At 57.7% G+C, this 14,825-nt stretch overlaps 1 protein-coding gene across 1 annotated transcript in view; it reads right to left on the bottom strand.

Moving 5' to 3' along the window:
- The window catches only part of ZNF318 (zinc finger protein 318), a 45,013-nt gene extending 36,754 nt beyond the window's left edge, over window positions 1-8,259 (bottom strand). The window contains exons 1-2 of the mRNA XM_075332472.1: window positions 7,640-8,259; window positions 4,328-4,413 (exon numbers count right to left, since the gene is read on the bottom strand). Coding sequence (XP_075188587.1) covers window positions 4,328-4,413; window positions 7,640-8,239 — 686 coding nt within the window. The 5' untranslated portion in view covers window positions 8,240-8,259. The remainder of the gene's footprint in view (window positions 1-4,327; window positions 4,414-7,639) is intronic.
- Between the last annotated feature and the right edge of the window lie 6,566 nt (window positions 8,260-14,825).

Raw genomic sequence — 14,825 nt, 5'->3', positions numbered from 1 at the left:
GATAGGGGATACATATTCGATAGCAATTAACAATGAGTGTTGATGAACTGTTGGCCCTCTGAAACTTGAATTGAGGGCCACAACTGCTACACTAGTCCTACGTAGATGTTTGTCATGGGGGGCCCTTGTCATGTTGTCTTCCTGCATCTATGACACGGCCCCAGGAGTAATTGTTAGAAGGCCACAGCACATTCTGAACCGGACCAAGCACTACCGCATTATCACGTCTCCTCTTCCTATATAATCTGGGGAATATTGCCAATAAATATCTGTGAGCCGTTTGGAGGATCTTCTCCAGCCCCTCCTGGAGGGGGGGGGGGCTCCATGTATCCTTTGTCCCTCTCTTGCACAGGTGATATATTGGAGCTCGTCATCCGGTGTCTACTGCAGCTTTCTTCTTTCTGGTGGCAGAGGTCAGTCCTCCATGAGGCGCACAGGCTGCAGTCACCGCTCTCGTCTTGTACTCCACGTCACTTGCCCTTCTTCTCTGTAGTCTCTGCCCTTAAATGTGAGGGCACTCTGAAATGTACAGAAGAGGGGCCTCCAAAATTTATAGAGGCGGGCCCTTCCACATGTATGTTACTGGGCCACCTCAGGACCCTCACCAAACCCAGGTTTCCTGACACCTGCAGGCCCCAGAAAACATGAATGGAGGGCTGAAGAATGACATGGAGGAGGAGGAAGGTAAAGGCCAACGCTACAATGGGCGCATTGTAAACTGCTATGGAATATTTGTTCCACTATGAGGGAGGGATTCACCCAAATGTATAAGTAACAGCAGTCCCTCCAAAACGTGAGGCCCCTCAGGTGAAAGCCACGAGCCAACGGGCGCGTCCTAGCCGGCCTTGTGAAGTGCTGGGGAAGAGCTAAGTAGGAATTATGCAGCACGTTCTGCAGCTCTCCCCATTCAGTGTCATCACTTGCCCCTCCATCGCAGCCTTCTCCTCAGGCCCAGACCTTGTCCAGCAGAACATTACTCGTATTTCCCAGTGACTTGCCTTGTACTCGCTATTCAGAACGAATATTACAGAGCACAGTGGAACCTTAACGAGAACAATCCGTTCTGGGACTGCGCTGGTTAACCAAGGTACTCGTTCAGCAAAGCAAGGTTTGCCATAGGAATCATTACAATGCAGACAATTCCTTCCACAACGTGTTAAATGTCCCATCCTGGTCCCCTATTGTGTCATTCCACACACGCACAAGCACGCACAAACACGCAAGCACGCACACACACGCAAGCACGCACACACACGCACATATTACATGCTCACCTTACCTTCCATTCCATCGCCGGTCTCCTGGGACTTGCTGTTCTCCGGTGTGGGCCGTGTATCAGGTAACCATAACGACGAGGGCAGAACTTCCTACCAGAGCGCTGACGTCAAAGGCAGAGCCGCTTGCCTCTGATTGGCCAGCGCGCTGCCTTTGACAAGCGGTGACAAAGGAAGTTCCTGCTTCGTTGCTATGGATGCCGATGCCTGGAGTGGAGCGGAGCGGTGCACTACAGGACCCAGGAGGCCGGCTATGACACGGAAGGTACAGATATTATATGCTCACCTTACCTTCCGTTCTACCGCCGGCCTCATGGTACTTGTAGTTTGCCGCAATGTACCCGGGAACTACAAGAACCAGGAGACCGGCGGTTGAACGGAAGGTAAGGTGAGCATAATACTGTGTGTGTGCGCGTGCGTGTTTGTGTGGACTGCAAGTGCGGGTCAGAGCACGGTGGATGTACGGAACCGGAAGTGTGTGCGGTGAGGATTGCGCTCGTACAGCAAAGCTTTCCCGTAAAGCGGGTTACAAATTTACAGAACGCTTTGCTCGTTAAGTGGGTTACTCGTTAAGCGAGGTACCACTGTATTCATAACGAGTCCAGCGATTGCGGATATTACCGTACTCGCTCATCTCTAGGTATAACACAGCACAAGATCCGGCTACAGGACAGAAGGCAATGGAGACACAGACTGGTAAGTAAGGCTCCTACCAACACCGGTGTCTGTCCGTGCATCCTCCGTCTGCAGCTGCCGGATCGCAGGCATTCTCCTCTGTCTTCTCCTGCCCACCAGGGACGCCAAAATGGCAGGGTGGTCTTAATCAGACCTTTAAATATATTGGATGGTGGTCGAATCGCAGGATGAGGCTATGTGCACACATTGCATATTTGCATGCAGTTACGCTGCGATGTGCACCACAGCGTAACTGCATGCGTCCTGCGTCCCAAGCACAATCTATGAAGATTAGAGCGTATTAGAGCGCAGGGCTCCGGCTGCTGCCCGAAGCGCGCGTTCTAAGAAGTGACGTCACTTCCTCCGTGCGCTCTGCCTGCAGCCCCCGCTCTGTCTATAGGAGGGGCTGCACTTGGAGCGCAGGAAATCGGCTTTTTTTCATTATGGACTCTTTCTGCAGCGATCTGAAGCCCTCGTGTGATGTTCAAATCACTGCAGAAATTTCTACAGGGCAGAACGCAGCGTGCGCACATAGCCTGACACTGCGGTGAGTGTGCAATCAGCACAGAGTCAATGAGGAGTCTGGGCAGAAGAAAGCGCTACATACATACATACATACATACATACATATATATATATATATACACACGCACACAGGCAGGTGTGTGTTACAGCCATATTCCGCTCCGCTAATCAGCTTGTATGGATATGATGTAATGTCAGACGTGGCCTCTGCAGCCGTGGTACAGAGGGTGGCTCTGATCCGTGTCCTCAGTGCAGCGATATAGCATATACGCCTCGTGTATACCTTCTACCCGCACAGCAATAACACTGATTAGTAGGAAGCCATAGTGACAGTATCTAAAGCTCATCATGCCCTGTACGTCTGCCACGTGAGACTGTATCCCCAGAAACTGGCCAGGACAGGCGCGCCTCCCGTGCGGGTGTGGGACAGGCGCGCCTCCCGTGCGGGTGTGGGACAGGCGCGCCTCCCGTGCGGGTGTGAGACAGGCGCGCCTCCCGTGCAGGTGTGGGACAGGCGCGCCTCCCGTGCGGGTGTGGGACAGGCGCGCCTCCCGTGCGGGTGTGGGACAGGCGCGCCTCCACTGTGGGGGATGTGCCGCCATCACTGCCCTATACACCTGTATCATGTGTGCCCACCGACAAGGCACAGGACCCTCCACCTATTAGACCTGCAAATGTCAAGGGCAGGCTGGATTCAACACACTGAATAAAACCCATCCCAGGAAGAAAGATGGTAATACGAGAGCCCCGGCCGTGTGTGACCGCGCAGGAACATGGACGGCACAAACCACCGCTCCTGGGCAGAGACAAGTCATTACACAGAGCACACTGCTACGGCAGACCATTCTGTGAGGTAACACATTTCTCTGCCTGTGCTATCACAGGAGCGGGTGTGAACAAGTCATTACACAGAGCACACTGCTCCAGCAGACCATTCTGTGAGGTAACACTTTTCCCTGCCTGTGCTATCACAGGAGCGGGTGTGAACAAGTCATTACACAGAGCACACTGCTCCAGCAGACCATTCTGTGAGGTAACACTTTTCCCTGCCTGTGCTATCACAGGAGCAGGTGTTTCTGCCACGTCTCCAGCACTCTGAGCTCCTTATAAATCAGGTCAGTCACTTACGATCTCAGCAGCAGCAGAAGCAACCACCTCACTCACCTGATTTATGAGGAGCTCAGCGTGCTGGAGACACGGCAGAAACACCGGCTCCTGTGATAAAACAGGCAATGTGTTACCTCACAGAAAGAATCAGCTGCGCTCCCCAACTGTCCCGTTTCCTCCCATGGCGATGAGCTGTGATTTGTGGCGGCAATGTTTCCGTACGGTCAGACACCCCCATTACACAGCACATAGCGGGGGGCACAGGTACAGGATTATTTCAGCACAGAAACATTTTGTATAACGTGGAACCAGGATCTATTCATTGTGTGTGAAGTGACTGCTGATGAGGGGGTAAAGAGGTGATCAGCACCCCCAATACTACAAAGCCTGAGCGGCACCCGCGACCGATGCCTGAGACCGCGACACAGCCGCCATCACTGCTGACAGCAGAAGAGCGCCAGGGAGTAGCAGCCCGGCCAGCCAACCCTCACTGAGCGAGCGTCCCCGACCTGGCGGGACGAGGCTGCGGCTCCTCTGCGTGCTCAGCACAGCGCCCAGCGCGGCCTCCACCCTCCCCTGTGACAGAGCAACGCTCACCTTGCTGATGGTTTCCTGAAAGCAGCGGAACAATGGAAATATAACACTAAATGGAGAAACATGGAGCCTCGGGGGGACATTCCCCAAGACGCATTGCAAACCAGCACCACAACCCCACCAGGGAAGGGTCACAGTCCCAGCAGACCTACCTGTCATGTTCTTGTGTCAGAGGCCGGTGGTCCGGGGAGCGGCGCTCACTGGCTGGACTGGAGCGGTAACTGGGGGAGGGGCGGCGCTGAAAAAAAAGAAAGGCAATCAGAGAGCAGAATGATGTCAAGAAGACCCCCCAGACCGCAGGGCCGGACCCCCGAGTGTTCGAATACAGGGCCCCCCAGACCGCAGGGCCGGACCCCCGAGTGTGCGAATACAGGGCCCTCCAGACAGAAGGGCTGGACCCCCGAGTGTACGAATACAGGGCCCTCCAGACAGAAGGGCCAGACCCCCGAGTGTACGAATACAGGGCCCCCCCAGACTGCAGGGCCGGACCCCCGAGTGTATGACAGCAGAGCCCCCCAGACCGCAGGGCCAGACCCCCGAGTGTACGACTACAGGGCCCCCCCAGACTGCAGGGCCGGACCCCCGAGTGTACGACTACAGGGCCCCCCAGACCGCAGGGCCGGACCCCCGAGTGTACGACTACAGATACCCCCCAGACCGCAGGGCCGGACCCCCGAGTGTACGACTACAGATACCCCCCAGACCGCAGGGCCGGACCCCCGAGTGTACGACTACAGATACCCCCCAGACTGCAGGGCCGGACCCCCGAGTGTACGAATATAGGGCCCCCCAGCCCGCAGGGCCGGACCCCCGAGTGTACGAATACAGGGCCCTCCAGACAGAAGGGCCGGACCCCCGAGTGTACGAATACAGGGCCCCCCAGACCGCAGGGCCGGACCCCCGAGTGTACGAATACATGGCCCTCCAGACAGAAGGGCCAGACCCCCGAGTGTACGACTACAGATACCCCCCAGACTGCAGAGCCGGACCCCCGAGTGTACGACTACAGATACCCCCCAGACTGCAGAGCCGGACCCCCGAGTGTACGACTACAGATAACCCCCAGACTGCAGAGCCGGACCCCCGAGTGTACGACTACAGATACCCCCCAGACTGCAGGGCCGGACCCCCGAGTGTACGACTACAGATAACCCCCAGACTGCAGGGCCGGACCCCCGAGTGTACGACTACAGATACCCCCCAGACTGCAGGGCCGGACCCCCGAGTGTACGACTACAGATACCCCCCAGACTGCAGGGCCGGACCCCCGAGTGTACGACTACAGATACCCCCCAGACTGCAGGGCCGGACCCCCGAGTGTACGACTACAGATAACCCCCAGACTGCAGGGCCGGTCCCCCGAGTGTACGACTACAGATACCCCCCAGACTGCAGGGCCGGACCCCCGAGTGTACGACTACAGATACCCCCCAGACTGCAGGGCCGGACCCCCGAGTGTACGACTACAGATACCCCCCAGACTGCAGGGCCGGACCCCCGAGTGTACGACTACAGATACCCCCCAGACTGCAGAGCCGGACCCCCGAGTGTACGACTACAGATAACCCCCAGACTGCAGGGCCGGACCCCCGAGTGTACGACTACAGATACCCCCCAGACTGCAGAGCCGGACCCCCGAGTGTACGACTACAGATACCCCCCAGACCGCAGGGCCGGACCCCCGAGTGTACGACTACAGATACCCCCCAGACTGCAGGGCCGGACCCCCGAGTGTACGACTACAGATAACCCCCAGACTGCAGGGCCGGACCCCCGAGTGTACGACTACAGATACCCCCCAGACTGCAGGGCCGGACCCCCGAGTGTACGACTACAGATACCCCCCCAGACTGCAGAGCCGGACCCCCGAGTGTACGACTACAGATACCCCCCAGACTGCAGGGCCGGACCCCCGAGTGTACGACTACAGATACCCCCCAGACTGCAGGGCCGGACCCCCGAGTGTACGACTACAGATACCCCCCAGACTGCAGAGCCGGACCCCCGAGTGTACGACTACAGATACCCCCCAGACTGCAGGGCCGGACCCCCGAGTGTACGACTACAGATACCCCCCAGACTGCAGGGCCGGACCCCCGAGTGTACGACTACAGATACCCCCCAGACTGCAGGGCCGGACCCCCGAGTGTACGACTACAGATACCCCCCAGACTGCAGAGCCGGACCCCCGAGTGTACGACTACAGATACCCCCCAGACTGCAGGGCCGGACCCCCGAGTGTACGACTACAGATACCCCCCAGACTGCAGGGCCGGACCCCCGAGTGTACGACTACAGATACCCCCCCAGACTGCAGAGCCGGACCCCCGAGTGTACGACTACAGATACCCCCCAGACTGCAGGGCCGGACCCCCGAGTGTACGACTACAGATACCCCCCAGACTGCAGGGCCGGACCCCCGAGTGTACGACTACAGATACCCCCCAGACTGCAGGGCCGGACCCCCGAGTGTACGACTACAGATACCCCCCAGACTGCAGAGCCGGACCCCCGAGTGTACGACTACAGATACCCCCCAGACTGCAGGGCCGGACCCCCGAGTGTACGACTACAGATACCCCCCAGACTGCAGAGCCGGACCCCCGAGTGTACGACTACAGATACCCCCAGACTGCAGGGCCAGACCCCCGAGTGTACGACTACAGATACCCCCCAGACTGCAGGGCCGGACCCCCGAGTGTACGACTACAGATACCCCCAGACTGCAGGGCCAGACCCCCGAGTGTACGACTACAGATACCCCCAGACTGCAGGGCCGGACCCCCGAGTGTACGACTACAGATACCCCCAGACTGCAGGGCCGGACCCCCGAGTGTACGACTACAGATACCCCCCAGACTGCAGGGCCGGACCCCCGAGTGTACGACTACAGATACCCCCAGACTGCAGGGCCGGACCCCCGAGTGTACGACTACAGATACCCCCCAGACTGCAGAGCCGGACCCCCGAGTGTACGACTACAGATACCCCCCAGACTGCAGGGCCGGACCCCCGAGTGTATGACTACAGATACCCCCCAGACTGCAGGGCCGGACCCCCGAGTGTACGACTACAGATACGCCCCAGACTGCAGGGCCAGACCCCCGAGTGTACGACTACAGATACCCCCCAGACTGCAGGGCCGGACCCCCGAGTGTACGACTACAGATACGCCCCAGACTGCAGGGCCAGACCCCCGAGTGTACGACTACAGATAACCCCCAGACTGCAGGGCCAGACCCCCGAGTGTACGACTACAGATACCCCCCAGACTGCAGGGCCGGACCCCCGAGTGTACGACTACAGATACCCCCAGACTGCAGGGCCGGACCCCCGAGTGTACGACTACAGATACCCCAAAGAAAGGGCCCCTCTACATGAGACTTTGTTGCTCTGGAAACCGTAAGACGCATTAATAACCCACGTGACGAGGCGGGGCTACATCCGCGGGGGCGGGGCCTCACCTCATGGCGGTAGTCGAGTTGCGGAGAGCGGCGCCGGTAGCGGGAGACCGGGGACTGCCGGGGTCTGGAGCGGCCTCGTCTGTCAGGGGAGCGGCGGGAGGGGGAGACCGGGGACTGCCGGGGTCTGGAGCGGGAGCGGCCTCGTCTGTCAGGGGAGCGGCGGGAGGGGGAGACCGGGGACTGCCGGGGTCTGGAGCGGGAGCGGCCTGCGCGGCCTCGGGACTTAGAGCGTGATCGTCCTCCAGGTCTGGAGCGAGAGCGGCCTCGTCTGTCAGGAGAGCGGCTGCGGCGGGAGGGAGAGCGGCTGCGGCGGGAGGGAGAGCGGCTGCGGCGGGAGGGGGAGCGGCTGCGGCGGGAGGGGGAGAGGGCCCGGCGGGAGGGGGAGAGGGCCCGGCGGGAGGGGGAGAGGGCCCGGCGGGAGGGGGAGACCGGAGACTGCCGGGGTCTGGAGCGGGAGCGGCCTCGTCTGTCAGGAGAGCGGGCCCGGCGGGAGGGGGAGTGACCCCGGGACCAAGAGCGGTCCTGCCGAGAACGAGGACTATCCCGGAAAGACCCCGGAGAGTCCGGAGACAAAGCGCGGCGACCCGGAGTCCGGTGCATGGTGGAAGCTCCGAGCTCTGCGTCACTACGTCACACGCTCTGCGTCCCTACGTCATCACGGAGTACTTCCGCCATCTTACTACACCCGTACACGCCTCTCCATCTCACTACACCCGCCCTACACCTGTACACACCTCTCCATCTCACTACACCCGCCCTACTACACCTGTACACACCTCTCCATCTCACTACACCCGCCCTACACCTGTACACACCTCTCCATCTCACTACACCCGCTCTACTACACCTGTACACGCCTCTCCATCTCACTACACCCGCCCTACACCTGTACACACCTCTCCATCTCACTACACCCGCCCTACTACACCTGTACACACCTCTCCATCTCACTACACCCGCCCTACACCTGTACACACCTCTCCATCTCACTACACCCGCTCTACTACACCTGTACACGCCTCTCCATCTCACTACACCCGCTCTACACCTGTACACGCCTCTCCATCTCACTACACCCGCCCTACTACACCTGTACACACCTCTCCATCTCACTACACCCGCTCTACTACACCTGTACACGCCTCTCCATCTCACTACACCCGCCCTACTACACCTGTACACACCTCTCCATCTCACTACACCCGCTCTACTACACCTGTACACGCCTCTCCATCTCACTACACCCGCTCTACACCTGTACACGCCTCTCCATCTCACTACACCCGCCCTACACCTGTACACGCCTCTCCATCTCACTACACCCGCCCTACTACACCTGTACACACCTCTCCATCTCACTACACCCGCTCTACTACACCTGTACACACCTCTCCATCTCACTACACCCGCCCTACACCCGTACACGCCTCTCCATCTCACTACACCCGCCCTACTACACCTGTACACACCTCTCCATCTCACTACACCCGCTCTACTACACCTGTACACACCTCTCCATCTCACTACACCCGCCCTACTACACCTGTACACACCTCTCCATCTCACTACACCCGCCCTACTACACCTGTACACACCTCTCCATCTCACTACACCCGCCCTACTACACCCGTACACACCTCTCCATCTCACTACACCCGCCCTACTACACCTGTACACACCTCTCCATCTCACTACACCCGCCCTACACCTGTACACGCCTCTCCATCTCACTACACCCGCTCTACACCTGTACACACCTCTCCATCTCACTACACCCGCCCTACTACACCTGTACACGCCTCTCCATCTCACTACACCCGCCCTACACCTGTACACACCTCTCCATCTCACTACACCCGCCCTACTACACCTGTACACACCTCTCCATCTCACTACACCCGCTCTACTACACCTGTACACACCTCTCCATCTCACTACACCCGCCCTACACCTGTACACACCTCTCCATCTCACTACACCCGCCCTACTACACCTGTACACACCTCTCCATCTCACTACACCCGCCCTACACCTGTACACGCCTCTCCATCTCACTACACCCGCCCTACACCTGTACACACCTCTCCATCTCACTACACCCGCCCTACTACACCTGTACACGCCTCTCCATCTCACTACACCCGCCCTACACCTGTACACACCTCTCCATCTCACTACACCCGCCCTACTACACCTGTACACACCTCTCCATCTCACTACACCCGCCCTACTACACCTGTACACACCTCTCCATCTCACTACACCCGCTCTACTACACCTGTACACACCTCTCCATCTCACTACACCCGCTCTACTACACCTGTACACACCTCTCCATCTCACTACACCCGCCCTACACCTGTACACACCTCTCCATCTCACTACACCCGCCCTACTACACCTGTACACACCTCTCCATCTCACTACACCCGCCCTACACCTGTACACGCCTCTCCATCTCACTACACCCGCCCTACACCTGTACACACCTCTCCATCTCACTACACCCGCCCTACTACACCTGTACACGCCTCTCCATCTCACTACACCCGCCCTACACCTGTACACACCTCTCCATCTCACTACACCCGCCCTACTACACCTGTACACACCTCTCCATCTCACTACACCCGCCCTACTACACCTGTACACACCTCTCCATCTCACTACACCCGCTCTACACCTGTACACACCTCTCCATCTCACTACACCCGCCCTACTACACCTGTACACACCTCTCCATCTCACTACACCCGCCCTACTACACCTGTACACACCTCTCCATCTCACTACACCCGCCCTACTACACCTGTACACACCTCTCCATCTCACTACACCCGCTCTACACCTGTACACACCTCTCCATCTCACTACACCCGCTCTACACCTGTACACACCTCTCCATCTCACTACACCCGCCCTACTACACCTGTACACACCTCTCCATCTCACTACACCCGCCCTACTACACCTGTACACACCTCTCCATCTCACTACACCCGCTCTACACCTGTACACACCTCTCCATCTCACTACACCCGCCCTACTACACCTGTACACACCTCTCCATCTCACTACACCCGCTCTACACCTGTACACACCTCTCCATCTCACTACACCCACCCTACTACACCTGTACACACCTCTCCATCTCACTACACCCGCTCTACACCTGTACACACCTCTCCATCTCACTACACCCGCTCTACACCCGTACACGCCTCTCCATCTCACTACACCCGCTCTACACCCGTACACGCCTCTCCATCTCACTACACCCGCCCTACTACACCTGTACACACCTCTCCATCTCACTACACCCGCTCTACACCTGTACACACCTCTCCATCTCACTACACCCGCCCTACTACACCTGTACACACCTCTCCATCTCACTACACCCGCTCTACACCTGTACACACCTCTCCATCTCACTACACCCGCCCTACTACACCTGTACACACCTCTCCATCTCACTACACCCGCCCTACACCTGTACACACCTCTCCATCTCACTACACCCGCCCTACTACACCTGTACACACCTCTCCATCTCACTACACCCGCCCTACTACACCTGTACACACCTCTCCATCTCACTACACCCGCCCTACTACACCTGTACACACCTCTCCATCTCACTACACCCGCCCTACTACACCTGTACACACCTCTCCATCTCACTACACCCGCCCTACTACACCTGTACACACCTCTCCATCTCACTACACCCGCCCTACTACACCTGTACACACCTCTCCATCTCACTACACCCGCCCTACTACACCTGTACACACCTCTCCATCTCACTACACCCGCCCTACTACACCTGTACACACCTCTCCATCTCACTACACCCGCCCTACTACACCTGTACACACCTCTCCATCTCACTACACCCGCCCTACTACACCTGTACACACCTCTCCATCTCACTACACCCGCCCTACTACACCTGTACACACCTCTCCATCTCACTACACCCGCCCTACTACACCTGTACACACCTCTCCATCTCACTACACCCGCCCTACACACCTGTACACACCTCTCCATCTCACTACACCCGCTCTACTACACCTGTACACACCTCTCCATCTCACTACACCCGCTCTACTACACCTGCACACACCTCTCCATCTCACTACACCCGCTCTACACCTGTACACACCTCTCCATCTCACTACACCCGCCCTACACCTGTACACACCTCTCCATCTCACTACACCCGCCCTACTACACCTGTACACACCTCTCCATCTCACTACACCCGCCCTACTACACCTGTACACACCTCTCCATCTCACTACACCCGCCCTACACCTGTACACACCTCTCCATCTCACTACACCCGCCCTACACCTGTACACACCTCTCCATCTCACTACACCCACCCTACTACACCTGTACACACCTCTCCATCTCACTACACCCGCTCTACTACACCTGCACACACCTCTCCATCTCACTACACCCGCTCTACACCTGCACACACCTCTCCATCTCACTACACCCGCTCTACACCTGTACACACCTCTCCATCTCACTACACCCGCTCTACACCTGTACACACCTCTCCATCTCACTACACCCGCCCTACTACACCTGTACACACCTCTCCATCTCACTACACCCGCCCTACTACACCTGTACACACCTCTCCATCTCACTACACCCGCCCTACTACACCTGTACACACCTCTCCATCTCACTACACCCGCCCTACTACACCTGTACACACCTCTCCATCTCACTACACCCGCCCTACTACACCTGTACACACCTCTCCATCTCACTACACCCGCCCTACTACACCTGTACACACCTCTCCATCTCACTACACCCGCCCTACACCTGTACACACCTCTCCATCTCACTACACCCGCCCTACACCTGTACACACCTCTCCATCTCACTACACCCACCCTACTACACCTGTACACACCTCTCCATCTCACTACACCCGCTCTACTACACCTGCACACACCTCTCCATCTCACTACACCCGCTCTACACCTGTACACACCTCTCCATCTCACTACACCCGCCCTACACCTGTACACACCTCTCCCTCTCACTACACCCGCCCTACTACACCTGTACACACCTCTCCATCTCACTACACCCGCCCTACTACACCTGTACACACCTCTCCATCTCACTACACCCGCCCTACTACACCTGTACACACCTCTCCATCTCACTACACCCGCCCTACTACACCTGTACACACCTCTCCATCTCACTACACCCGCCCTACACCTGTACACACCTCTCCATCTCACTACACCCGCCCTACACCTGTACACACCTCTCCATCTCACTACACCCACCCTACTACACCTGTACACACCTCTCCATCTCACTACACCCGCTCTACTACACCTGTACACACCTCTCCATCTCACTACACCCGCTCTACACCTGTACACACCTCTCCATCTCACTACACCCGCCCTACACCTGTACACACCTCTCCATCTCACTACACCCGCCCTACTACACCTGTACACACCTCTCCATCTCACTACACCCGCCCTACTACACCTGTACACACCTCTCCATCTCACTACACCCGCCCTACACCTGTACACACCTCTCCATCTCACTACACCCGCCCTACACCTGTACACACCTCTCCATCTCACTACACCCGCCCTACACCTGTACACACCTCTCCATCTCACTACACCCGCCCTACTACACCTGTACACACCTCTCCATCTCACTACACCCGCCCTACACCTGTACACACCTCTCCATCTCACTACACCCGCCCTACACCTGTACACACCTCTCCATCTCACTACACCCACCCTACTACACCTGTACACACCTCTCCATCTCACTACACCCGCTCTACTACACCTGTACACACCTCTCCATCTCACTACACCCGCCCTACACCTGTACACACCTCTCCATCTCACTACACCCGCCCTACACCTGTACACACCTCTCCATCTCACTACACCCGCCCTACTACACCTGTACACACCTCTCCATCTCACTACACCCGCCCTACTACACCTGTACACACCTCTCCATCTCACTACACCCGCCCTACACCTGTACACACCTCTCCATCTCACTACACCCGCCCTACACCTGTACACACCTCTCCATCTCACTACACCCGCCCTACACCTGTACACACCTCTCCATCTCACTACACCCGCCCTACTACACCTGTACACACCTCTCCATCTCACTACACCCGCCCTACTACACCTGTACACACCTCTCCATCTCACTACACCCGCCCTACTACACCTGTACACACCTCTCCATCTCACTACACCCGCTCTACACCTGTACACACCTCTCCATCTCACTACACCCGCTCTACACCTGTACACACCTCTCCATCTCACTACACCCGCCCTACTACACCTGTACACACCTCTCCATCTCACTACACCCGCCCTACACCTGTACACACCTCTCCATCTCACTACACCCGCCCTACACCTGTACACACCTCTCCATCTCACTACACCCGCCCTACACCTGTACACACCTCTCCATCTCACTACACCCGCCCTACTACACCTGTACACACCTCTCCATCTCACTACACCCGCCCTACTACACCTGTACACACCTCTCCATCTCACTACACCCGCCCTACACCTGTACACACCTCTCCATCTCACTACACCCGCCCTACTACACCTGTACACACCTCTCCATCTCACTACACCCGCCCTGCTACACCTGTACACGCCTCTCCATCTCACTACACCCGCCCTGCTACACCTGTACACACCTCTCCATCTCACTACACCCGCTCTACTACACCTGTACACGCCTCTCCATCTCACTACACCCGCCCTACTACACCTGTACACACCTCTCCATCTCACTACACCCGCCCTACTACACCTGTACACACCTCTCCATCTCACTACACCCGCTCTACTACACCTGTACACGCCTCTCCATCTCACTACACCCGCTCTACACCTGTACACACCTCTCCATCTCACTACACCCGCTCTACACCTGTACACACCTCTCCATCTCACTACACCCGCCCTACTACACCTGTACACACCTCTCCATCTCACTACACCCGCCCTACTACACCTGTACACGCCTCTCCATCTCACTACACCCGCCCTACTACACCTGTACACACCTCTCCATCTCACTACACCCGCCCTACTACACCTGTACACACCTC

The sequence above is a fragment of the Anomaloglossus baeobatrachus genome, unplaced genomic scaffold, assembly GCF_048569485.1.
Source record: "Anomaloglossus baeobatrachus isolate aAnoBae1 unplaced genomic scaffold, aAnoBae1.hap1 Scaffold_3376, whole genome shotgun sequence".
Lineage (NCBI taxonomy): Eukaryota > Metazoa > Chordata > Amphibia > Anura > Aromobatidae > Anomaloglossus > Anomaloglossus baeobatrachus.
The sequence above is the reverse complement of the archived record's forward strand: the minus strand, read 5'-3'. Positions and strand labels throughout refer to the sequence as shown.